Source organism: Chiloscyllium punctatum, chromosome 41, assembly GCF_047496795.1.
Source record: "Chiloscyllium punctatum isolate Juve2018m chromosome 41, sChiPun1.3, whole genome shotgun sequence".
Taxonomy (NCBI): Eukaryota; Metazoa; Chordata; class Chondrichthyes; order Orectolobiformes; family Hemiscylliidae; genus Chiloscyllium; species Chiloscyllium punctatum.
The window spans coordinates 44,708,814-44,734,454 of record NC_092779.1 but is presented as its reverse complement, the minus strand read 5'-3'; the positions used below and the strand labels follow the sequence as shown (position 1 = coordinate 44,734,454).

Below are 25,641 nucleotides of genomic sequence, written 5' to 3'. Positions count from 1 at the left end.
TCTTCCGAATTCCATTAGTTGTAAACTCAAGTTACTCAACCTATCCTCATAAAACTCTCTCCATATCTGGTATCAACTTAGTGAACCTTCTCTGGACTGCCTCCAATGCCAGAATTTCTTTCCTTAGATCGGAGACCTAAAACTGTTCAGTGTTGCAGCTGTAGTCCAACTAGCGCTTTGCACAGTTTTAACAAAACTTCCCTACTTAGATATTCCATTCCCTTTGAAATAAAGTGATATTTCATTTGCCTTGCCTATTACTCACTTGGATGCTAGCTGGTTGTGAATTCATGGTGAGGACTCCCAAATCCCTCTGATCTGTACATATCGTTCTGCTATAATATGTGTTTCGTTAATGCGAATTTGCTGTAATGCGATCGATGAATTGGGGATGCTGTTTCTACAGCACAACCTTCTAAAATGTGCGCTGGCTGTAATGCAATTACATTGGCAACACTTCAAGTGTTGTTTCTAAAGTGCGACTTTTGTATAACACGGGGTTACACGAGAATGCAACCATCATGTTATAGAAGAACTACATGTAGCTTTCTGCAGTCTTTCCCTCCATTTAAATAATATTCACCACCACCTCTCCCTACAAAAGTGCATAGTTTCACATTTCAACATAATATTCCAGAGCTCACTGGATTCCAAGAGGGCTAAGCTTTTGCCCGCTTTCTTAAACTATCTGCATCCCTCTGCAGATTCTCTTGTCATCCTTACCACTTGTCTTCCCACCTACCTTTGTGTCATCCATAAACTTGGCTATAGTACATTCACTTTTCTCTTAAAGTCAATACATATGTGGCCACAACATTGATCCTTGTGTCACACTACTAGTTACAAAATACTATCCTGAAAATGCCCTCGGAAACAAAAATAGAAATTTCTTGGACACCTCAGCAGGTCTGGCAACATCTGTGGAGAGAAAGCAGAGTTAAAGTTTTGCGAATTGATTGTGGCTAGGGAAAGGTTAGTGAAGATTGGATGACGTGAGTGGGGAGGATAAGGAGCAAACAATAGCTGGAAATTGAGCCCAGAAAGACAAAAAAATGAGTAAGGTAGACAAAGGATTAGGTAAAGGTGCCAATGTCCATGAATTCAAACCTATTTCTCTCACACCGATCTTAGAGCTGTGCATTTACTTTTTTTAATGTTGTTGACCCTGTACTAATTAAGAGTCATAGAATCCCTGCAATGCAGAAAAAGGCCATTTGACCTATCAAGTTGTTACTGACCCTCCAAAGAGCATCCCACTCAGACCTGGTCCTGCTCTTCTTTTCTTAATAATGATCCTAGAACTGGCCTGTAGGTTCTTGTTTTCTGCCTCTTTTTTTTCCCTTCTTGAACAGGCAAGTTCCAAGAGTGTTTTTCCAACCCACTGGAACCCACCTGGAATCAAGTGAGTTCTGGAATGTTTCAAACAACGTCGTCTTTATCTCTGCAGCTACTGACCATTGGGCATATTTTCCCCAGCCCACTTTTGACAGCACTTTCTTCATTCCTATGTAATTTTCTTGTTAAAGTTAAAGACACTAGATTTAGATATGCAGATTATAATCATCCGTGACAATTCTTACAAGCCTCCATTATTTCCTGATTTGTGCTTCGTCCTACAGTGAGGCAACTCTTCAGGGGCCTCTAAACAGCTGCCACCTGTGTCATCTTTCCTTCACTATTCCTTATTTTCACCCAAATGATTTCCATAACATGATCTATACTGCTGGACTGATGCCTTCCATTCTGAGAATGCTACCCTAAATCCTCCTTGTGCATTCTTGACGAATGTCAAATACCCTTGAATATTGAGTTCCTAGTCCTGGTCACCCTACAACTGCATTAGAATAATTGCTACCAAATTAATTTTTAGTTGCGCTGTCACACCTATTTCATTCCAAATTCTACATGCATTTAGATGATAAGCCTTAAGTTTTGACTTTTTACCATTATTTCTCTTTCTAGTTCTAAATTCTATTGCACTCTTTCACATATGTTTTATACCCTTCCTGTTGCACTTTGATTTTCATTCATAGAACATAGAAAAATACAGCGCAGTACAGGCCCTTCGGCCCTCGATGTTGCGCCGACCGAAGCCTACCTAACCTACACTAGCCCAATAACCTCCAGATGCTTGTCCAATGCCCACTTAAATGACCATAAAGAGGGAGAGTCCACCACTGCTACTGGCAGGGCATTCCATGAACTCACAACCCGCTGAGTAAAAAATCTACCCCTAACATCTGTCCTATACCTACCACCTTTTAATTTAAAGCTGTGTCCCCTAGTAACAGTTGACTTCATTAGCGGAAAAAGGTTCTCACTGTCAACCCTATCTAAACCCCTAATTCGCCTCTTCACTGCCCTGTACCATTGTGCTCTAGTTTCATTTTGATTTTTTTAAACTTCCCTTCAATTAAACCCTCTCTCCCACTAATTAGTTTGAAGCCCTAATTAACTAATTTGCCAGGACATTGGTTCAAATGAAGCCCGCCTCGACAAAAGAGCTCTCTTCCTTCATGCTATTGCCGCATGCCGATTCCCTTGATACCCCTCTATTCTTAATTGTCCTGTTCTAATATGCACTTGCCTCATGTAGTAGTCTGGAGATTATTACATCTGTGGCTCTACTTAGCTCTGAGTTGCTTGGAGAAAGTGAGGACTGCAGATGCTGGAGATCAGAGCTGAAAAATGTGTTGCTGGAAAAGCGCAGCAGGTTAGGCAGCATCCAAGGAGCAGGAGAATCGACGTTTCGGGCATAAGCCCTTCTTCAGGAATCTTCTGAATTGCTTGTGTAACCATGAGTGAGACAGCAATGGAGGTTCAGAATTCAGATTTGCTATATTTAGTCAGGGGTTTTCCCTCAGCAGAACCTTTTTTCTAGTCAAACCTATGTGGTTAGTATCTCACAGAATTGAATCCTTCCCCTTCCCCTTCCACTCGTAAGTTCCTCCACAGTCCACCAATGCTGTCCTAAACCTTGGCACCAGGTCAGAAACAGTGTTTAGCACTCTGCCTTTGCTGAAGAGAATTGTATTTATTTCCCTAACTCTACTGTCCCTATTACTATTTTCCTTTTTCTTTTCACGTCTCACGTGAATGATGTGCTGTACGAAGGTGCTGTAGTCTTATTACAGTCTATGCCCTCATCCACTCTGGGATCAAAACCCCTGACTAAAACAGCAAATTCTGGAACTACAATGCTGTCTCACTCATGGTTACACCTTTGTGTCTCTGATAGTAGTTCAGATTTGATGTGATTAATCTAAGTGATGTGATTGAACCTGGAATAGTGTCCTGGTTCCTCTCCTGTTCCTGATACTTTACCAGTGTGCAGCTCTGATTCCAGTTCATTGTACGGCCATTACTTGCTGCAGATGTGATCACTGTGGATTGCACTGGTATCCATCAGCTTCCACCTACTGCAGCTGCAGTACATTGCTTGTCCAGTCATCTCTATTCTATTTAATTACTTTGTATGTTAAATATTTAAGAACTGAATTTTCTAACTGTTCTAGCTGTTATAATGTGTCTTGATCAAAAGTTACATGGGAAAAAAAATACCCTCTGTGCAGCTGCCTGTATTTCAGTGGCATGGACTTCGGGGCTCTGGCAGGTAGAAACTGATTGAAGGGGCTTTCCTGCTGCTGGATTTTATTTTATCTCCCACTGATACTGTCCTCTCATGAAGGTGTGCTTTTCTGTTAATGAAGCTGCTGACCGCACACCGCGCGCGCGCGCACACACACACACACACCCTGTTTGCAAAGCTGCAGACCCTGCTCTTTTGTGCTGTTTCAGAAGCACTGCATGCACCTCTTTTGCTCATTTCGGTGCTGGTGACTATTCTCCTGTATAACACTTAGTCTCACCTTTCAACACAAAGCATAACTTGGCTGCATTTTTGGCAGCGAAGGAACAGTTCTTATATATGACCCTCTTTCGGTCATGGCTGACCATGGGTTGCATCCTCATTGTTTTGGCTTTCTGCTTCCCTGAAGCAACATTGCTTGTGACTGAAGAGACCAATGCTGGAGTGACAGTCACGGTCGCATCTGTCTGCTGCAGCGCTCACTAGCTTCTTTTCCCGTTTTGAGGTGTTTGTTCAGGGTGCTTCTCCATCTCGTGTTGTTAGTTGCAAGCCTTTTCCAGAACTCCGTAATGATAGCAAGCATCTTCATGTCCCTCATGCAGACGTCCTTGTAGCGCAGCTGGAGGCGCCCTGTGGGTCTCTTCCCGGATGCAAGCTCTCCATAGAGGATATCCTTTGGGATCAGGCCGTCCTCCATGCAGTGGACATGGCACAGCCAGCACAGTCTCTGCTGTCTGAGCAGAGTGTAAGTGCTGGGAAGGCCAGCCCGAGATAGAACCGCTGCTTTGGACACTCTCTCTGTCTTGCCAGGATATACCTAGGATATGGCTGATACTCCTCAAATGGAAGGTGTTCAGCCTTCTCTCCTGTCTGGCATATGTAGCCCACCTTTCCCTGCCGTACAGCAGTGTGCTTATGACATAGGCATTGTAGACTGACATTTTCATTTTCATTGTCAGCTTGGGATTTGTCCATACACGAGTCGTGAGGCAAGCAAGAGTTGAGGCTGCTTTCCTGATCCTCTTGTTGATCTCTCTGTCCAGGGAGAGGTTGTCACTGATGGACAAGCCAAAATACATAAACTGATGGACGACATTGAGTTTGTAGTCGTCGATGGTGATGACCGGCAGTGCCTCTGTGTCCTGTCCCAGGACGCTCATCATCTTCAGACTGATAATCAGCCCAAAATCCTTACAAGCGTGAGAGAAGAGATCTGTCCGTAACTGGAGTTCCTGCTGGGTGTGTGTTGCAACTGCAGCATCATCGGCAAACAGCATGTCCTTGATGAGTGTTGCGGTTACTTTTGTCTTGGCTCTAACACAGGCCAGGTTGAAGAGCCTGCCATCTGATGTAGTGTGTAAGTAAATCCCCTTTGTTGCGGTGCCAAAGGCATGTTTCAGGACCATAACAAAAAAATTCCCAAAGGGTGTGGGAGCGAGGATGCAGCCTTGTTTAACACCACTGTGGATGTCAAAGACTCCCAGCTGCTGTTGAACTGCACTGTCCCCTTCATGTTACTGTGGAAGGAATCTATCATGCTCAGCAGTTTCGGTGGGCAGTTGATATTCAGGAGAACTTTGAAAAGGCTGTTTCTGCTGACCAGGTTGAGTGCCTTGGTGAGGTCGATGAAAGCGAGATACAGAGGCACAGTTTTTGAAGGGTGGAGATCATGTGTAGTGTTGATCTTTTAGCTCAGAAGCTGCGCTGTGACTCTGGAGTAGAGATCCAAGTTGTGTTCAACCCACCTCTCCATCTGCTGGCCATTTTCTGTGATTATTTCCCCAGTAGAGGATTTGAGGAGGGCTGTCTTGCTCTGAGCTGGCCCTAGTGCTGCCTTGATGCCTTTGTATATTCCCCTAATGTTCTCCATTATAGCAGCCATCTGAATTTCCTCACTTAGCTGTGTCCAGTACTTGTTAGCGCAATGCCTGGCAGTCTGCTGAGCCTTGTTCCTGGCAGCCCTGAGAATCTGCAGGTTCTTCCTGCTAGCTGACCGCTTGTACTCAGCTTGGGTGACACGCCTGGCTTCAATGACAGGGGTCATCTTGGTTGCCTCAGTCTCAAACCAGTCATGTGTCTTGCAGGTCGTCTTCCCAGAGATACTCTGGGATGTGCGGTACATGGTATTCCGCGAAATTTCTCACTTCTCTGTGGTGGGGTCTCCGTGTTGCGAGGCGCTGATTTCTCTCTCAAAAGCCTTTGAGAATTGTTGCATAAGGTCTGGCTGGGACATATTGAAGATATTGATGTGCAGGTTCCCCTGTTGCTTAGTGCAATGGAATCTCTTAACTGTGAAGCTGACTCTGTGCTCTCGGGCTCATTAGCACCCTTTCTCAGACAATAAAGCATGTAGACCTTTTCTTTCAGTGAGCCCGCCTCTACCAACCTTGTATCCTGGAGGTTGGCTATGTCCACGTTGAGTCTCTTGGACATATAAAAGTAAGCCTGCTGAATATCTAATGATCTCATCAGTTTGTACCAAGAGCAATGAGCATGCCAGTGAATTAAAGAAATATTCTGTCTTGAGTTCTTTTGGGGAGGGAAGATAAATTTTATAGCCCTTGTGTAAGAGAAGAGAGATGTTCGTGCCTCCAGATAGCTGCAGCATTGACTCGCTAACATTCTACTGTGTAAAGTGAACATTACAATTACACTGATGCTCAAGTAACCCATTTCTTCTCAATCTTGTCTTAATACTTTTTGGTACCTGCACCCGTCCACCAGCTTTTGGCACCTTTTCCTTCTTTCATCTTCCCTTCTGTAAGCCATTAGTGTAGTTATACAAAAAGGTACTTAGGTTTTGTGTATTATTTCTCCTCGTTCCCATTAGCTATAGAAATAATTTGTGCAAAAATGCTAATTACCTTAGAAGTTGAGCCCTCAAGTAGAAATAATTCCAATTTAGCAGTTTGTGTTTTAGGCCTTTCTGGTTTCTAACTTGTATGATGGTCATGAATGGAAAGTTGCTTAGCAAGCATGAAGAATAATTCTAACCTAAATCTCAACATGAGAATGGTTTGTCTGCTGCTTTAGAATTGGTGTCGTCACTAGTTCCAGAAAGATGGAGAAACTTTGCAGTTTATTGATGTGGTTTTCTGCCAGTCTGTTGGCTTCTGACTTCATCCCAAGTATCCCATTTGAAAAGTAGAAAATTATAAGCTCTTTTACAATCATTCAGTCTCCTAATCGGAATTACTAGTATTGACCATTTCTGAATGTCAAACATCATTTTCACTTACTTTCTCTCATATTCGTACTGTGCTACACCTCTTGCTGTTGCTGGCTCAATGGTAAAACTCTCATATAGCTAACTTTTGGGATCAGAAAAGCAAGCTTTGTTATTATATCTGTAATATGTGTTCATGAAACTAGTTAGCATTTCCAATCCTGCTTGCATGCCCCTCCAACTGCTTTGGAAGGTTTGCATGTGTAGATGTCAGTTGGACAATGAACTGGCATTGTGAGCTTTGGTACTCTGGTAAATTCCTGCTTTACAATTGGGCAACATATCTGGCACTTAGTGATCTAGTTAACAAGCAATCAGCTAGTATTTGATACTTTAACAAAATGAGTAAACAATCAAAATTCTGTCTGCATTTTCTGAAGTTCATGATGTTTACAGTTTTTCAGTTTATTAATTGTTCAGAAATTGACAATTTATGGACTGATAATAGTATTGTAAGCACTGCACCATTTGCAATCAACAATTTCCTTGTCAGACTTTTGGCTATAAAATTTGGTTGTCTAACTTAACAGCAAGATTTCTACTTGAGTATTCTGTTTAAACGGATTGCGAGCTAGGTAATTTGAATTCAAGCAGGTTTATCCAGCACAGATATAGGAATACAGGTTGTTCTGCTTTAGCGTGCATTTTGTCCATGCGAATTTGCTGTAACGCGATTGACGAATAGGGGGTGCTGTTTCTAAAGCAGAAACCTTTAAAACGTGTTGACGATAATGCAATCCCATCGCCAACACTTCAGTGTTATTTGTATTGGGTGATTCTTATACACCACGGGATTGCACAGGATATCATGCTGTAGAAGAAATGACTACATACATTGGAATGAAAAGAGATTTAATTTTGTAAAGCTAACATAAAAATGTAATGTATGTAGAATCTGAAAAGGTTTGCCTATAACAATATGTTTTCACCTAAAGTAACTAAACACTGCAAAGTTTTTTTTAAAAATCAAATTTTGTCAATATAGCATCTTCATACTCTTGATGTCAAAACATTTTGCATCCAAGAAATGACTTATTAGAAGTGTTGACGTAATAACAGTCCATCTGGTTTATTTTTAAAAGTATTATTACTTTTAATCTTTTTTTTTCTGAAAACCACAGTTTCTTGATTTGTCTAACCACAGAAGACCATTATCAGCTTTGTGGTTAAGTAGTGCTGCCACGATTATAAATTGCATCAATCACTTTAATGTTATCTGTGTGCAGCATGTAGCCTGATTTATTAAAAAGCAAGATACTGCAGCTGCTGGAAATGTGAAGTAAAAACAGTGCTGAAAGTACTCAGCAGGTCTGACAGCAAGTGTGAAGAAAGAAATAGAGTCAGTGTTTTCAATCAAATAAACTTTAGAATTGAAGGAAGTGTGGAAGTATGCTGAGTTTTATGTCAGTGAAAAGGGGAACGTGGAAGAAGAACAAAAGGCAGTGTTTGGGATATAGGAGAGACAGGAAGAGATTAATTGAGAAAGGTCCCCTAGAACAAAAGGCAAAGGAAATGTTACTGATTGTAATAAAGGTACAAATTATTCATCTGATAATAAGCAAAATGTTATTTGACAGAATGTAAATTCCAGAATATACAAGAATTTTGAAAATAGAGTTAATAGTAATTGTCTTTTACCTGAGATGGAAGATTTCAAGACTAGGGGGTCCACTTTTTAAGGGGAGGAGAGAGATTTTAAAAAGGCATGAGGCAAATCTTTTACATAGAGGGTGGGTGGTTCGCATGTTGAATGAACGTCCTGAGTAAGTGGTGGATGCACGTATAATTATAATGTTTAAATGACATTTGGATAGATACATGAATAGGAAAGGTTTGGATATGGGCCAAGAGCAGGCAGGTGAGACTAATTTAGTTTGGGATTATGTTCGACATGAATTGATTGGACCGAAGGGTCTGTTTGCGTGCTGTATGACTCTATGACTTTAGTGCTGTATGATGAATAATATTTAAAGCCAATCATGAAAGCGGGGTTGGTTGGGTGTGAAATAACCTCATAGCGACCAGTATCCCGTCATCACGTCACCCTTTATTTAGATGCTGAGTGTCCTTGGCACTGATCCATGTCCCTCAGAGCCTGTGCATCTCTGTCAGCCAAGGCTTCCTGATTGGACCAGACTAACAACCTGATTCAGGGAATTCATTCTATGAGTTCCACTTGGCTGACCTCTTTACAATCACTCTATCTCTCTCCCTCTGAGCCTGAGGATAAAAGCTGTGTTTTTTCTTGTAGCCACTCCTGCAGTGTTTTAACACCGGCTAAGATTCCTCTAATTCTCCCTCTGATACTGGTACCGTGTAATGTACAGTATCTCGCCTCTTGCTCCTGGAGCGTCTTAGAAGAAATTAGTTCTCCTCTGCAGGCTGTCGAGGCGATGACATCTGCTGTGCCCATCTCCAATTGAGGTGTCTTCAACATTTGATGGAGAGGGAGGATCCATGGTTTCCAGAATGGTTTGAAAGGCAGTAGAGGAGCCAGGTGCATTTTGTTTGCATATTGTTGGTGAGTTTGCAGCTTTCATGCGGTCCATGTGTTCGGGACCATGTGGAAACTTTAAAGGAACACTGGCCCTTAAAGAGTTAAACTTCACTTCTAGTCTGTTCTTGCTTCTATGAAACTCATGTTTTGCACCTACAATGAAATTCTTGTGCAAGCAAATCTGCCTTTTATCTAATAGCAGATGGATTGGTGCCACCCCAGTTGTGTATGACAAAGTCCCTGGGCAGGAGCCATCTACGCTTGGACAACCCCGAGAAGCTGGAGGGGAATTAATTGGCCTTTATCACGCCTTACCCATTGCCTTAAAGCCTGCTAAAACACATCTGTGATTGGTAAATATCTATGCAAATTAAGGAATGCTGAAGGCATAGGAGCACTCAATTGGATGTATCACTGTACAAGTGCAACTGCTCTCTATTATTTTGGTGGAACAGCTGGTATGGGCATTGAGCTGTTCCCCTTCTGCACAAGTTAAATAATGTATATATGCTGTATGCATGTGGAGTCTGAGTGTTCAGTCTAACTGGCGACTTCGACCGTTGCACTTATCTTAACTTTATAAGTCGCTGGACCTGACCTCACATTGACCATGCCTCATACCCATCTAGGACCATTCCCCATAGTTCCTATACTAAACTTGATCCCCTGAAGTAAACTGTTTGTCTCATTTTAGTGGAGTCTTGTATCTGGCATTGGAGTTCCTAATGCCGTTTTACCCTCTCCCTCCCCAGGTCTGGAAAAACCAGATATAAACTGATGCGAAGTTTTCACCCCATTAGCAACTCTGCTGGAGCTATTCCTGTAGTTCCATGAGGGATGGTCCTGTAATCAAATAGGAACTAGGACAGTTTGGTGTCTAGTGAAGCTATAACTGTTTCTTTAACCCTGCTTCTTTAACCCTACACATTCTGCCAGACCATTGGATGATGGATGGAATGGAGCTCTCCTTAGGTGACTAATATCGTTCAATTTTAGGAAATACTAAAATGCCTGCTGATAAACAATGGCCCATTATCTGTGACCAACACGTCTTTACATCTGTGTATTGCAAAAGATGCATGCAGTTTTTTTTTCTGTTGTCCCCATCTTTGACAAATGAACTCTGTGCATGTCCAGCCACAATGAATAAGTACTTTGAGCCCATGAAAGAAACTGCATAGTTGAAGTGTAACCAAGTCCAATATTTACTTGGCCATTCCCTTGAATATGGGAATGCTGTGTTTGGTGGTTTTTTTTGTCTTTGGTGGTACTCTGGCACTGTCCCACGAACTTGGCTTATGTCAGTGTCCAATCCTGGCTACCGGCATTTATTTTGGATAATCCTGGTGGAGTTCAGCCAGTATCTGGTGGTGCCGTTTGCTTGGGCCAATCATTCTTGCTCCCCATAATAATACACTGTCCTCTACTGTGATCTGGTCTCTCCAGGTCCAAAGAGGTTTCAATTCTCGTCATGATGGCCCTTTGATTTCAACCATCAATACCAGCTGTTTCAGTTTTGCCAGGATGGGGTCTTTCTGCATCCAAAGTCTGCTATTGTCAGCTGTGACCAAAAGTGTGTCCTGAAAATTGAAGACCATTGCAGACTCTTCTAGTGATGGTACCACTGCTGGTGTATGTGCTACTTGTGACATGTTCCAACTTGTAAATATATGCACGTGGGTATTGGTGCCTACTGCTGAATTCGCCCTGAAGCTATGGGTGGCACTACTTTGTGCACTTTAAGTAGACGTATCAGGGGTTTGCCGTCTGTAATTATGACAAAGTTCTGTCTGTAAAGATATTAGTGGATCTTCATGACTTCCTACTCTGTCTAGACATGTTTATGCTCTGCATTAGCTAAAGCTCTGGATGCATTGGCATTGGGCATTCCTCTTCATTGGGCCACCTATGAGCTAGTGCCAATGCAATATGGTGAATACCAGATCTCTCTCTCGGGATCATATTGTGTCAACACCTTTGAGTATGAAAGCTGTTTTCTTCATTTCCCTGAGAGCTATAGCTTGGCTACACAACCATTTCCAAGGTTGACCCTTTCTGAAGAGTTGATGCAAAGCTGCCAGGATGGAGGCCATGTTATATATGAACTAGCCCAAGGAAAGACCTAAGCTTCGGTAAAGATGTGGGAACTGGAACACCTTTGATTGCCCTCAAGCAATCCTCTAACTGGTGTAACTCAGTCCAGTTGACTCTATGGCCCAGGTAGGCCACCGGGGTGCCTGGAACACATTTTTCCCTTCTAAGGCTATGCCCACTTGGGAGAAATTCTAAGGACTATGTCCAAGTTCTCTAAATGCTCCTTATTGGTCTTTTGTCTTATTAGCATGCATCTGGATAAATGGCGTCCTGGAGTACACTTCTGAAATATTCTCCATTGTCCTCTGAAAAATTGCACAGGCTGACGATACAAAGTTTGTGAAAAGATTTGTAGCTCGGGTGCTCGTTGTTGTGGTTCTGTTTGCTGAGCTGGGAATTTGTGTTGCAGATGTTTCGTCCCCTGTCTAGGTGACATCCTCAGTGCTTGGGAGCCTCCTGTGAAGCGCTTCTGTGATCTTTCCTCCGGCATTTGTAGTGGTTTGAATCTGCCGCTTCCGGTTGCCAGTTCCAGCTGTCCGCTGTCGGTGGTCGGTATATTGGGTCCAGGTCGATGTGCTTATGCCGGAGGAAAGATCACAGAAGCGCTTCACAGGAGGCTCCCAAGCACTGAGGATGTCACCTAGACAGGGGATGAAACATCTGCAACACAAATTCCCAGCTGGGCGAACAGAACCACAACAACAGGCTGACGATACCTCAAATGACTGTCTTGTATATTGGTACAAACCTTTATGGGTATTAATTGTAGTATCTTACTGCAGTTGCAAGTACACCAGGCTCATGTCCAGATTCGTGAAGGACAGCCCCCTGCCAGCAATGCGTCTAAATCCTCTTTGTGAGGGATTGGGTATTTATCAAGCTGTGGACAGAAATTTACTGTTTGTTTATAAACCCCCCCCCCCCCCCCCCCCCGCCACCCCCCCGCCACCCCAAAAGGCAAACCAACCGGTTAAACTCGTGAAACCCTATGACTGGTGCTGCCCATTTTGCAAACCAGACTGATTTGATGTTTCCTTCATTTTCTAGCCTTCTGATTTCTGCTTCTGCCTATAAGACAAATGGTACAGAACAGGCCTTGCAGAATAGTGGAATTACTTTCTGGTCAACATGCAAGTGGCCTTGGCTCCTTTAATAGCCCTAGACCTTCCTGAAAAACGTTTGGATATTTAATTAGGACTTTACTCAAGCAGCCATTTGCTAATTGAAAAATGTTGAGGCAATATAGTTGAATATTTCTCAACAAATTTCACCCCATCAAGCTTGGGCCTGAGCTTTTTACTACAATCAGTGGTAACTAACCAGCTGTTTCTCATAAGGGTCCAGAACCGAAGTTCTCCCCTTAGTCTGTAAAGGTTCCCCAGTACAGGTTCGCAGTCTAGCTGAGGTGTTGTGCCAAATTTGAGGGTTGGAGTCCAGAGCGAATTTTGTTAAAGACTGGTTCTGCAATCACTGAAATAGCTGCGCCAGTACTGGCTTCCATTAAGACTGGGTGACCATTTAACTAGATGTTTATTTTGATTGGTTCTGATTTGGATGTTTGTATGGAATTTAACTGTTGCAAACTAGATGTAGGTGGACGTTCCAGGGTGTGCAATTTCCTGAATACCAGCCTATGAGTTCTCTTAACTCAGTTTAAGTTGAGTGGGAGTCTTTTGCTGTCTCGAGTCTGCAAACTGGTAGCAACTACAATGGCTTGCCAGCCTGGATCGTGAAGAGAATTTGTTTGGCAAAGTTCATGGTTAGAAATAATTGAATTCACTGTTGAGCCTAGAAGATTTTAAAGTAGCTTGATTACTGTGTTGGCAGCTGAGTCACAATTGATGCTCCCTGTATCCTGAGTTTATTTTGATTTCAGTATATATTCACTTGCAGTATTAAAATTAAAATGTTCATCATTTGTGTTTTATTAAATGATCCATGTACTAGATTTACCTTTAATATTAGATTTAGCTTTACGGTAACATTTATCTCCGAGTCAAAAGACTTTGGGTTCCAAATGGAGAGATGAAGCCTGTTCTGACTATTTGCTGCAGTTCTGAGGCAGTTCTGCACTGCTGGAGATGCTGACTTTTGGGTGAGATATCAAGCCTATGTGCCCTCTCTGTTATATGTAAAAAGCTAGTGTGCTCCCTCTGTTATATGTCAAAAGATTTCATGGCTCTGAAAAAAAGAGGTGTTCTGCCCAGGGTTCAAGTCAATAATTTTCTCTCCGCCACCATCACCAAAAAAGGTAGCTCAATTGGCAATTAGCATATTTGCTTTTGGTGGGAATATGCATTATACAAAGTGCCAGTTTCTTTAGCTATATAGCAAGTCACTGTTCTTCTTCATTGACTTCAAAGTGTTTAGGAAAGCCTGAGATTCTTTAACATATGAAATTAACATTTTCAGAAATTTGCTTATGAATACGGACAAGTAAGTAATTCACATTAAGTGGAAGTGGTATTGACGGAGATGCTAGCTGGAGATCCAGCAGGAGGTCTACCTCCCCCCTTTTAGGTTAACCCAGCATCGTCTCTGAATTAAGTGTAACTTGAGCACTTAACTCATCAATGGCAGTAAATTCCACCTAGATTCTGTTGCCTGAAATCTTTGTTGGATTTATTTCCTCCCTCTCCCCAACCTAGTACTTGTGCTTGTGTGATAAATATGGGTTAAAGTAGGAATAGCTGCTACTAGATTCGAAGTTCTGTCTTGTTATTACAAAGGGCGCATAACACTGTAAAATAAGACAATATTGATCATAGGTAATAATAACTGTACAAGTAACTAAAGTTTTTAATGGAGAAACTTGTAAACTTGTTTGTTTAATTTTAGAGGATTTTTGTCCAAGATTTTTTTTTGTGTAGCACCTCTACTCCTATCCCCTGCTGCTCTATGATTTGAATGCCATCAATTAGATTCTTCACCAGTTCATAGCATTCTTTATCCTTTGCTAGATTCGTCCTCTGCCACCTTGAAAATGATTGATTATTGCTTTTCCTCCACAATACATTTCTGCAGAAGCATGATTCTGTGATTCTAATCTATCCCAATATGATCATTGCAGTTCCATAAACAATATTTCCTCCCATACCCTGATGAACTGTCACAGACTTTTAACCATTTTGTGGTTCAAGAATGTGCTACTGCTTGATGTGCACTTATTACAGTACTATTGACTGTTGGTGTGATATCCAATTTAGATAGATTGTGAGTATCCATTTTGTACCAAATGCAAAGCTCGCCTGTTTAACATCAATGCGGAGGTGACACCAATTCACTCCAAACTCCTTGCTGCACCTTCATTCTGAGACTGGCAGTACATAATATGGCTATTTCACTAAACAAATGAAATGGGTTTCCACATCTCTCAGTTCCTTGCTAAGGATGCTCACCTGCCTGGATGTATTCCATATTGCTCTTAGTACTGAAACTTGATACTCAATCTTCTGACCACTCCATTGATTGCCTCTGCCTTAATCGTTGTAAGCCGTGATTATTCCAGAACTGGTAAGTCCAGGTCCCCTCGCACGCACCTGTTTACCTCCATCTTCATATAGTTCTTAGTGCTCCAGTAAATTGGCTTCAGGATTTTCAGTCTTTGTTTTTGAAAGCAAGATCTGAGGGTGGAGCCAGAGGGGCTCATACAGCATACATTCTAGCAATGATGTGATTTTGTGTAGAAATGTATAGAAATGAGAACATGGGAATTTTGGAATTCTGGAAACACTCAGCAGGTCTACCAGCACCTGTGAAGAGTTAACATTTTGGGTCCAGTGACCCTTCTTCAGAATGCCTGAAAATGTTCAGGCTGATAAAGAGGACGTGTGCAGCAAGACTAGGAATTAGGCACTTGCATTAAGACTCCGGAATGAATGTTTTGCTCGAAAGAGGTAACTTAGAAATTTTAATAAAACTTTTAAGTTTTATGTTGGGATCTTTTAAATATTTGATGTAACTGAAAACTGGAACTGAGGTTACAAAATTGAGTTTGAAAGAGGGAAGATGCTTAGGAAATATTTGAAACAGACTATCCCTTGAGTGCATAAAATGGCACCTAAATAAAGAGAGCTCCTTGTATTTCTTTTGGTGAAAGTGATTGTGGGTTACATTTAGGGAGCAGTGTATTTTAAAAAAAATCTTGGTAGCAGTCAGATGGACTGCACTGTTGTCTTCTAGTTCTGAGTGTTTCCATGTAACTGTCTTGATGAAATAATCTCTACATAGGAAATAGGAGCTGAAGTAGACTGTTCAGACTCGAGCGAGCTACGCCATTCAGTGAGATCCTAGCTGCTCTGTGTTTCGAGTTCCATCTTCCTATCTTCCTCGATAAATTCTTGTTAGACAGTGGAATCAAGGGTTATCTACTTCTGTCTTAACAATATTTGACCCTGTCTCCTCCAACTTCTGACACTACCATAGTCAGTCAAATCTCAGATGGCAATGAAACAGACTACAACGGGAGGTGGAAGACCTGGAAAAAATGGTGCACAGCCTAGCTGTCACTGCCAGCAAAACCAAGGAACTCATTATTGACTTTCGATGGGATGTTAATCATGACCCCCACACATTAACAGCATAGAGGTGGAACGAGTGGAGAGTGTCAAGCTCCTGGGAGTAGTTATCCACAGCAAGCTTTCTTGGACTCTTCATGTGGACGCACTGGTTACAAAGGCTCAACAACGTCTCCTCTTCCTCAGGCAGCTGAGGAAATTTGGCATGATGGCGAATATCCTTGCCAACTTTATAGGTACACCATTGAGAGCATTCTGGCTGGATGTATCACTACCTGGTATGGCAACTGTACCATTCAAGGTCTGAGACAGTTACAGAGAGTGGTGAACTCGGTCTGGACAATCACAAAGGCCAACTTCCCACCGATAGAATCCATTTACCAGGCCCGCTGTCAAGGAAAGACCGCCAACATTCTCAAAGATCCATCCCTCCCTGGCAATGTTTTTCTACAACCTCTACCATCGGGTCGAAGGTACAGAAACCTGAACACGCACCAGTTTCACAACAGTTTCAACTCTACTGTTGTTAGAATACTGAATGGACTCACAAACTCTTCACATTTGCCTGTACCTGTGTTTTTGTTTTTGCTGTTGTTTACCTATTATTTACAATCAATGTTAATTAGCTATATGATCTGCCTGTATTGCTCACAAGACAAAGCTTTTCACTATGCCTCAGTACACGTGACAATAAATTCAGTTCAGTTCAGTGGCAGAGTTCCAAGTTGGACAATCTCTGAACCACCTCCCAATGCATTTACATACTTCCTTAAATAAGAAGACCAGAACTGCACACAGTATGTGGCCTCGCCAGAACTTCATAACTGAAGCATAATATCCTTACTTCTGTGTTTGATTTTTCTTGTAATAAAGGATAACATCCCATTATTTACCTTTGATTAAATGCAGTGCTTTCACACTACCACTTTATGACTCAGGCACCAGAACATACAAATCCTGGTATGCCTTGGAATTCTCCGTTTAAGTAGCACTGCTTTTTTAAAATTGTTCTAGCTGATGTAAACACTTTCACTATTCGAACATAAGACTCCATCTGTTGGATTAAAACAAACATCTGCGGGTTCTAGAAATCTGAATCAAAAACACATTGCTGGGGTAACTCAGCAGGTCTGGCAGCATTTGTGCAGAGGAAACAGAGTTGACTTTGTTTTCTGTCTACTGATGCTGTCAGATATGCTAAACTTTTTGCCCATTCACTCAATCTATCTATAATCTGTCTGAAACTTGCTTTTAACTTCTTCACAACAATTTCCTGCCTACCTTAATGATACCTATGAAATTTGCTGCTGTGCCTTTGTTCCAGTCATTTGTAATTAACAATTTGAAGCCCCAGCATAGACCCCTGTCGGACTCCACTCATCATATCATATCCTGCTAGTCAAAGACCCATATATACAGACTCTGTTTTCTGTCAATTGGTAATCTTCTGTCCCCATGCTTGTATATTGCAAACTACGCCATGAGCTTTTATTTTCCACGATAACCTCTGCTTTCGGTCTCATAAGTGGCTCTTCACCAAATAGGAAATCTTTACTTTGGCTTTATTTTCAGAAAACTGTTCAGTTCAATGTTGGTTTCTACTTTAAGAAGCCTACAGCTAATTTTCGCCATATAATTTGCTACATGCTTTAAATTCTTTGCTTCTGTTCAGTGTCCCCTCTCTTTCTCAGTCAGGATTCGGGGACTTCTTGTCATAAGAGAGATGTTACATGCTAGTGGGCAAACGTGCTTGCTTTTGTGCACTTTTTTAAAACAGAAGTCAGTATAATGTATTATTTTTCAACTGTTCTGCCAGACGTGAGGAAAAATATCTCACTTATGTATTGTCTTTTATGATGTTGTAGATCCTAAGGCACTTAACATCAAATTATGCATTTTTGAAATGATAGTATCTGTAGTTTTATTGGGATGTGTGATAGGTAACATGCACAGCAATCTCTGACAAAACTATAGTTAGACACACAAATAATCTGTTTTAGCTCAGTTGGTTGAAAGAATAATGCAATTCAGGAGACTGGGACTCGTTGCCTTTGATTAAATGGTGTCATGGGATCTTCTGCATTCATCTTAAATGGCAAGCAGGTTTTTATTTGAATGGCAATACTGAGAGTGCGCAACTCCCTGAGCACTTGAGAAGTTGTGTCATGGTAGTGCCCCCTGTTTTTGATCCACAGCCGCTTGCGTACTGCACATGCTGCTGTAATGCTATGAATTAAGTAATTTGACCCAGTTGTGATGAAGTTAATAATGTAAATCCACGAATGGAGTTTTCTATGACTTGGAGGTAATCATGTTCCCATGCACCTGATGACTCTGTGCTGGAGGTGATAGATTTGGGATGTCCATGATATTTAAGTATCTTAAACAGAGAAAATGTATCTAACAACCTACTTGGTGTTATAATGATTTGGAAAACAGCACTATTGGATTGGCAACTATTAGAATTGTTTGAATCTCTGAATTGATTTTTTTTGTACAGGGACGATCTGTGTCACTGACAACATTTTATCGGACGGCTAGAAACATGATGAATATGTGCTTTAGTAAGGAACCAACAGCAGCTGAAGTGGAGGTAGGAGTCTGAAGCTGTACATAAACTTTAACATGTACCCATTTTAATAGTTTTGTTTATGTATAAATGTGTGTTTAGGGATTACAATGAAATATCTGGAACAGACTGATAAAGGGAATATCCATTTAACTATGAGATGCATTTATGGTTTTAGTACAAGGTGATATAGAATAGGATTTGGAAAGGAGGTAGCTATGGGAGATCAAGGGAAGAATTTGACTAGGGATCTGACTTAAAATTTCTGGCATTAACTAGTCAATATAATAATTGTGTATTGGAAGTGAACGTGGAAGATATGTATCTTCTATGGTGTTCAAAGATCTTACCCATGGGGAAAGATAAAAAAGGAATAGGAGGTTTGGGATTTGCAAGTATATATTTTGCAAAACATGTTCTGAAAACCTAAATGCAAAGTTCTACCTGTTTGCAGGATGCAGGTTGACAGCAGGTAGAGCAAAAATTCAGTGCTGTGGTAAAGCCAATTTCTGAAGTGCCTATTGACACACACAATCGTTGATTTGATAATTTGTTTTGGAGCAATAATGGTCTTTCTGCTATATACATATTTTGTATTTACAAATAATTATTGGCAGACTGTTTGTTTTGCTTTACAGTTCAGTAACTAAGTTAACTCATTCTTGGTTTTACTTGCCAGTCACTACAGCATGAATTTCTAGTAACCTTGTAACAATTCCTTTTAGCCATCTTCTGGCTGAGGAGAACAGTCTCAATTTCTTTACTTTATCCTTATAACTCAAATTTCTTGTCCCTGAAACCATTCTTGTGGGCGGCACTGCTGCCTCACAGCGCCGGAGACCCGGGTTCAATTCCCGCCTCAGGCGACTGACTGTGTGGAGTTTGCACGTTCTCCCCATGTCTGCGTGGGTTTCCTCCGGGTGCTCCGGTTTCCTCCCACAGTCCAAAGATGTGCAGGTCAGGTGAATTGGCCATGCTAAAAAAAATTGCCCATAGTGTTAGGTAAGGGGTAGATATAGATGTAGGGGTATGGGTGGGTTACGCTTCGGCGGGGCGGTGTGGACTTGTTGGGCCGAAGGGCCTGTTTCCACACTGTAAGTAATCTAATCTAGCATCTTTTTCACTTCATTTATCTTCAAATTCCAGAATTCGTGCTGAATTTGCAGTTTCCTAATCAAACAATTTCAGGGTTCCTACCTATGATTCTGATACTCTTTCAGCCTGGTCCAGAGAGAGTTAATGAGGTTTAAGCCTTGGAAAAAATTACAAAATCACCAGAAGTGTTATGGTGTAGAAGTAGGCCATTTAGACCATCGGGTTGTGAAGTGAGCATCATTACCCAGTGCTAATCCATTGCCTTTTCCCCATACCATTGTCATCCAATGCTGTCTTGAATGCATCAATTGAACCTGCTTCCACCATACTTCCAGGCACTTTATTCCATGCCCTAACTTGGTCCTTATTTCTTTTGTATACCACTTTATATCTGTGCCCTCCTTTTCTTGGTCCTTTTACAATTCCTTTTAGCCATCTTCTGGCTGAGGAGAACAGTCTCAATTTCTTTACTTTATCCTTATAACTCAAGTTTCTTGTCCCTGAAACCATTCTTGTAAACCTCTTTGACAGTCTCTCTTAATTCATTCACATCCTTCCTATAATGTGGCACCAATAATGGTGCACAGTCCATTAGCTGAGATCAAACAGTACCTTGCAGAAGTTCCACATCACCACCTTGTTCTTGAGCTCTGTGCCTTTATTATTAAAGCTGAGTTACCTATGCCTACTGTGCTGTCTTCCTCTCCTGCACTTTCAATAATCTGTGCATATATACACCCAGCAACATCTGTTGTTGTACTCCCCATTTTATATTGTCTTCCAATGTTCTTCCTTCCAAAAGGTATGACTTCATAAACCTCTGCTTTGAAAATCATGCCACCTATCTGCCTATTCTATCAATTTGACGATGTCTTTCTGGAGTTCTACACACTCCTCATCTCAGTTTACAATTCTCCCAAGTTCTGTATCATCAAATTTTGAAATTTCTCCTTGTATATGAAGATCTAGATTGTTAATACATATTAAGAAAAACCCTAGTCCAAATATTAACTGCTGTGGTACTCCACTGCAAACTTTCCTTCACCCTGGAAAATATCCAACCATTAATGAGTACTTTGTTTCACGTCACCTCAGCTAATTTTGTGTCCATGTTGCTACTGCCTCTTCCATGACATATAACTTTCCCCTCAAGTCTGGTATGTGGTATTGTATTCAACACCTTTTTGAAATTCTATATACACCACATCAACAGCAAAACCCTCATCAAGCCTTTCTGTTGCCTCTTCAAAAAAAACTCCAAGTTCGTTATTTTGTTTTCCCTTTTAGAAATGTATGCTGACTCTTCCAGTTCAAGCTGCCTTTTCCCATGTAGCTGCTAATTCAATTGTAAACAATTGTTTCTAAAAGCTTCCCACCTCAAGTTAAATAACTGGTTTCTAATGACTGGTCTTATCCTTGCAAACTTTCTTGAACAAGACCATAATGTTGGGAATTTTTCAAAGTTATGGCATCTCCCCTTAGTCTAAGGAAGACTGAAAGGTTGTGACCAGTGTCCTTGCGATTTCCATTCACATTTCCTTCAAAATCCTTGAATGCATCTCGTCCAATCCTGGTGTCTTGTCAACACTTCTGTCTGGCCAATTTCAAGCCCTTCTAGTGACAGTGTTGCCACCTCTGACGACGTGGCTACGATAGCATCTCTCTTTGGTAAAGACAGGTGGAAAGTATTCATTTAATAGTTATGACCCCTGTCTCCAGGTGTAAATCCCCTCTAATTGGCCTAACTCCTCCTCATACTGCCCTTTTATATGGCTGTAGAGGTCTTTGTGACACCGCTTGATTTGCTATCAGTCTTTTCTCCTAATTCCTCTTTGCCTCTCTTAATTGCTTTTTCACCTTCAATATTCGTCTTAGTTCTCAATTTTATTTTCTACCTGATATTTGTTATAAGCACGCATATGTTGTTCCTTATCTTAATTTCAATATTCTTTTCATCCAGGAGCTCTGGATTTGTTTGTTCTACTTTTCCCATTTGAAGAAAATACTTGACTGTAGCCAAACCATCTTCTCTTTGAAAGTAGCCCATTCTTCAGTTACTGCTTTTCCAGACAACACATAATTCCAGTCAATCCTGCAGAGCTCTGTTCTCGTGCTGTTTTAGATTTGCTCTTCAAGCAATTGATTTTTCTTACTCTGGATATTGCGTGTCATTCTCCACCTCATCCTGAACTTCACAATGTAGTGATCACTGGTGATTGTCTGAATCGTACAGATGAGACCTCAAAGAATCCTGTGGCGTACATAAGATATTTATTCATCACTAAATCCAAAATTTTATTTTCATACAACCAAGTAAAACCATGATGTAGGAAGGACAAAGGAACCCAGTTGGAATAAATTGTTAGGATGAATGGTTGTGGTCCAGGCACTGACCTAATTCTAGAAAGAGCTCAATGAGGAGCACTGTTGGGGTTGTTTTGATAGTAGAATGATATTCAATGAGCCAAGCCTTTTGTGACCTGCTAGACAGGCTATTACTGTATTCAGCAGAAAACAAAGGATAATCTCTAACATGCGAGTTTGTATCCAAAAATGATTGAATGCAATTCTCGATTCACCTGTTTCTTATGGATTTTGTCTTTCAGATTCTCTATGATACTATTACTATTCAGTATGCATATTTCTGTTCCCCTTGAATCAGACTCAAATAGCATATGTTTAGCTTTCCAGGAATTTGCTGTTGCAGTTTTGAGGTTGACCTTGTCTTTAAGGAAAATGTGGTTTGCAGATAGGAGCTTGTGTGTGCTGTTCACATTTTTGATGACTGCATAGTTGAATTTAATGTTACAGATGCAGGACCATGGCTCTGAAACTGTGTTGTGGCGATTTCGAAGGTTAACTATACAGTAACTTTCCCTCTTTTTTCATTACAACAACAGCTAGAATACTGGAGGGCTGTGGAGCAGAAAGACTCCCACGTAGCAGTGCATTCTGGAAAAGTAGACACAAAAGCACACGGGAGTGGGTTCCCTGTTGGGAAATCAGAACCTTTTTCAAGGTAATGTTTGCTTTTAGAAATTAGATATCATGATGGAAATTACAGGGTGTTTGTGTTTATCATGTGAGCTTAGCAGCCTATTTTTCTCAGCTAAATATTATTTTGTGAGGGCAGGGTGAGAGGATTTTTCTCAGATTTTCAAATGTTTATCTTTTCTACAACAGGCATGGATGGAACCTTACAGTCCTTCCTAATAATGCAGGGTCCATCCTGCGACACTTTGGTGCTTTGTCAGGTAAGGAATGTGGAGTAAGTGAGAAGTACTTTTGAGAGTGGGTGTGGGGAGAGAAGATATTATTAAATTTAAGATGGTGGACCTTTCTCAAATTATTTAGACGGGTTATTGTTTGAAGGAAGTAAAAATTGTAAAGTGAGACAGTACTCCAACAAAATTGAGTGAAAACATAGGTTAGAGCCTAATAAATTTTTTTTAGCAAATATATATCACTGCTTTAAAACAAATTTCCACAACTTGATGAGTATGGGATCACCCCTTCATCACGTCCTTGAGCTTGATATTTTCTGACACTATTAAAGAGGACAGTTAATTTAAATTGTGATGCATCATAGGTAACACCCATCTCCTGGAGTTGGATTTCCATTGAAGGTTGGAGACGAATTTCCCAAACTTTCATTTTATGAATAGGTCATAGCCATTTCTTTCCTCTTTACCACAATGACAGGGTTACCAAAAATGAGAGAACATTGGAAAAAAATATTTCCAAATGATGTGGGCATAACTGGCAAAACTGGCATCATGTTGCCCATCTCTCATTACCTTTGTGATATAGGTGGCTTGCTAGGCTATTTCTGAAGACCGTTGAGAGTTAACCATATTTCTGTCTGAAGTCATACGTAGGCCAGACTAGGTAAGTTTGTTGGATTTCATTTCTTAAAAGACATTAATGAACCAGAGGAGTTTTTATGATTACAATTACTGAACCAAGCTTTCAATTCCAGATTTATTATTCAGTGAATTTAAATTCCACCAACTACCTTGGTGGGATTTTAATCTGTGTCCCCAAGGACATTAGTCTATGCCTGTGGATTGCTGGTGAGATGGCATTACCACTGTTTTGTGGTGTCTGTTCCTTCCATGGGGATGGAATTATCATGATAGTTAATTCTGTCATTTCCCTTTGCATGTTTGTATTTTTATAGACTTTTGGCAGTATAAATTGTTGGAGAACCATGGCTGTGTTTCATGTACAGTAGCCCGTTTAGAGTTTTTTAAGGAAATGTCAGCCTCTATGTCCTGATTTTGCTGCAATTTATATTTTCTTTTTAGGAGTGACGATTCCTTGGCTAAATATTGGCATGGTTTTCACTACCTCATGCTGGTCACGAGACCAAAACCACCTTCCATACATTGACTACTTACACACTGGTGCTGATTGCATTTGGTAAGTGCCTGTCCTGGGGAGGGGAGTCTCTCCCTTGCCAGCCCCACTTTTAGCAGAGCAGATTTGGATTGATCAGCGACTACATCTGGATTTGGGTTTGGCTAACTAGCCTAATTCTGTCACCCAACACACACACAGGTCAATTCTTGCCAGATATATCTCTTTCTTTAATGTTGTATTGTAAGATACCAGTATGGAAAATAACTTTGGATGCACTTATGGAGTTCTGATTTGAATTTTCATGCCAGAGAACGGACTCAGAATAAATCCGTTTTTCCAAAGAGCGAAGTCTTTTTTTTTCCTTTTGAAAATTCAGTTTCATTCTGAATTGAATTCACCTGCCTTATTTATATATTTTTTAAAAATCCCAGGTTAGCTACTGATATGGATTCTTTTTGAATTCATTGCCTCATTATAAATGAAGCTGCTTGTAGCTGGTCCTCACTTGATTAGTTTGGTCATCAAGTGTCACCAAGTACTTTATTGTTGAGGATAATAGTTTTTTTTAATTCTTCCACCAGATTGAACTGAAGACCTGCTTCACTGACACAGAAGTGAGTTAATTTTTTTGTCCATATCCTTAAATTACCTTTTAAATTGCATTAATCAAATGACCAGTTAGCCAGCATGGACAGAACTTAGCATATCTGTGTCAGACAGGCAGAGTGTTCAGCACTTTAAAAGATGGGCTGAAATGAGGTGCAACTTGCTGTTCGTTTAAATCATGATATTGGTTTCCTCCTCTTCTCTCATACCTGCCCCTTCCTCAGTTTCAGTTTTTTCTGCACTGTTTTTAATTGTCTTTTTTTTTTGCAAAATACTTGTGTGGCTCACTGGAGTTGACACCGTTTTGTCTTAATTCAGTGCATCTTGAGATGCATATGGGTGGACAGAGGCTTCCTGGTCAGACCTGATGCCATAATCGAAGGGTCCGATAAAGCTCAGTGCTGCGGAGGTTTGCGGATTTGAGTCTTGTGCCATCCTAGTGAGATGCAAAGCAGCAAACCCAGGTATATTTATAAATCGTTGAAACAGATTGAAATGTAATTTATTTTCTTGAGCAAGCTCTTTAAGTTGAGATGCCCCTTAATAGTGCTATTTATGGACAGCTTCAGTTCAATTGAGTGTGAACATTCAGATTTATATGGAAATATTGATCGCATGTTTGGCACAAGCTCCATGAATGCAAACTGCTCTCAGATCTAGCCTTCTAGGTAGCCAGTCTTAAAGAAGAAATTTCTCCAAGAGTCATCCCAAGCAAGTGCTCTCACCATTACGTGTAGAGCTCCAAACTGAAATTAGTTCTGTAAGCCCTGGTCATGATGGCTTCTGTCTGCACTAATAGTTTGAAAACCTTTGATTTATGGGAACAGTAAACTCCTCCTGACCACTACTTTGAATGTTGTGAGCTAACTTTCAGAAATGTGACCCAAACGCATCCAATATACTTTGCATCTAAATCAACTGAAGAAACACTGATAATTCAGCAGTAAAATTTGGTTATTCCAACAATTCTGCTTCTGTGAATGGCATGACAATTACATTTTTTTTGTAAGACCTAACATTTTCCAACTGTTCCTGTAAGCACTTACATAAGTTTTCTGTTTGTTCCAGTGCTTCCTCTGTAGCAGG

At 40.9% G+C, this 25,641-nt stretch overlaps 1 protein-coding gene across 3 annotated transcripts in view; it reads left to right on the top strand.

Annotated features, from left to right (window-relative positions):
* Positions 1 to 25,641, top strand: part of LOC140465027 (protein Jumonji-like) — a 449,631-nt gene that overhangs the window by 385,213 nt on the left and 38,777 nt on the right. For all 3 annotated transcript variants that reach the window (XM_072560822.1, XM_072560821.1, XM_072560823.1), the window contains 4 exons: positions 18,424 to 18,516; positions 22,488 to 22,606; positions 22,771 to 22,841; positions 23,895 to 24,009. In XM_072560822.1, the coding sequence (XP_072416923.1) occupies positions 18,424 to 18,516; positions 22,488 to 22,606; positions 22,771 to 22,841; positions 23,895 to 24,009 (398 nt within the window). The remainder of the gene's footprint in view (positions 1 to 18,423; positions 18,517 to 22,487; positions 22,607 to 22,770; positions 22,842 to 23,894; positions 24,010 to 25,641) is intronic.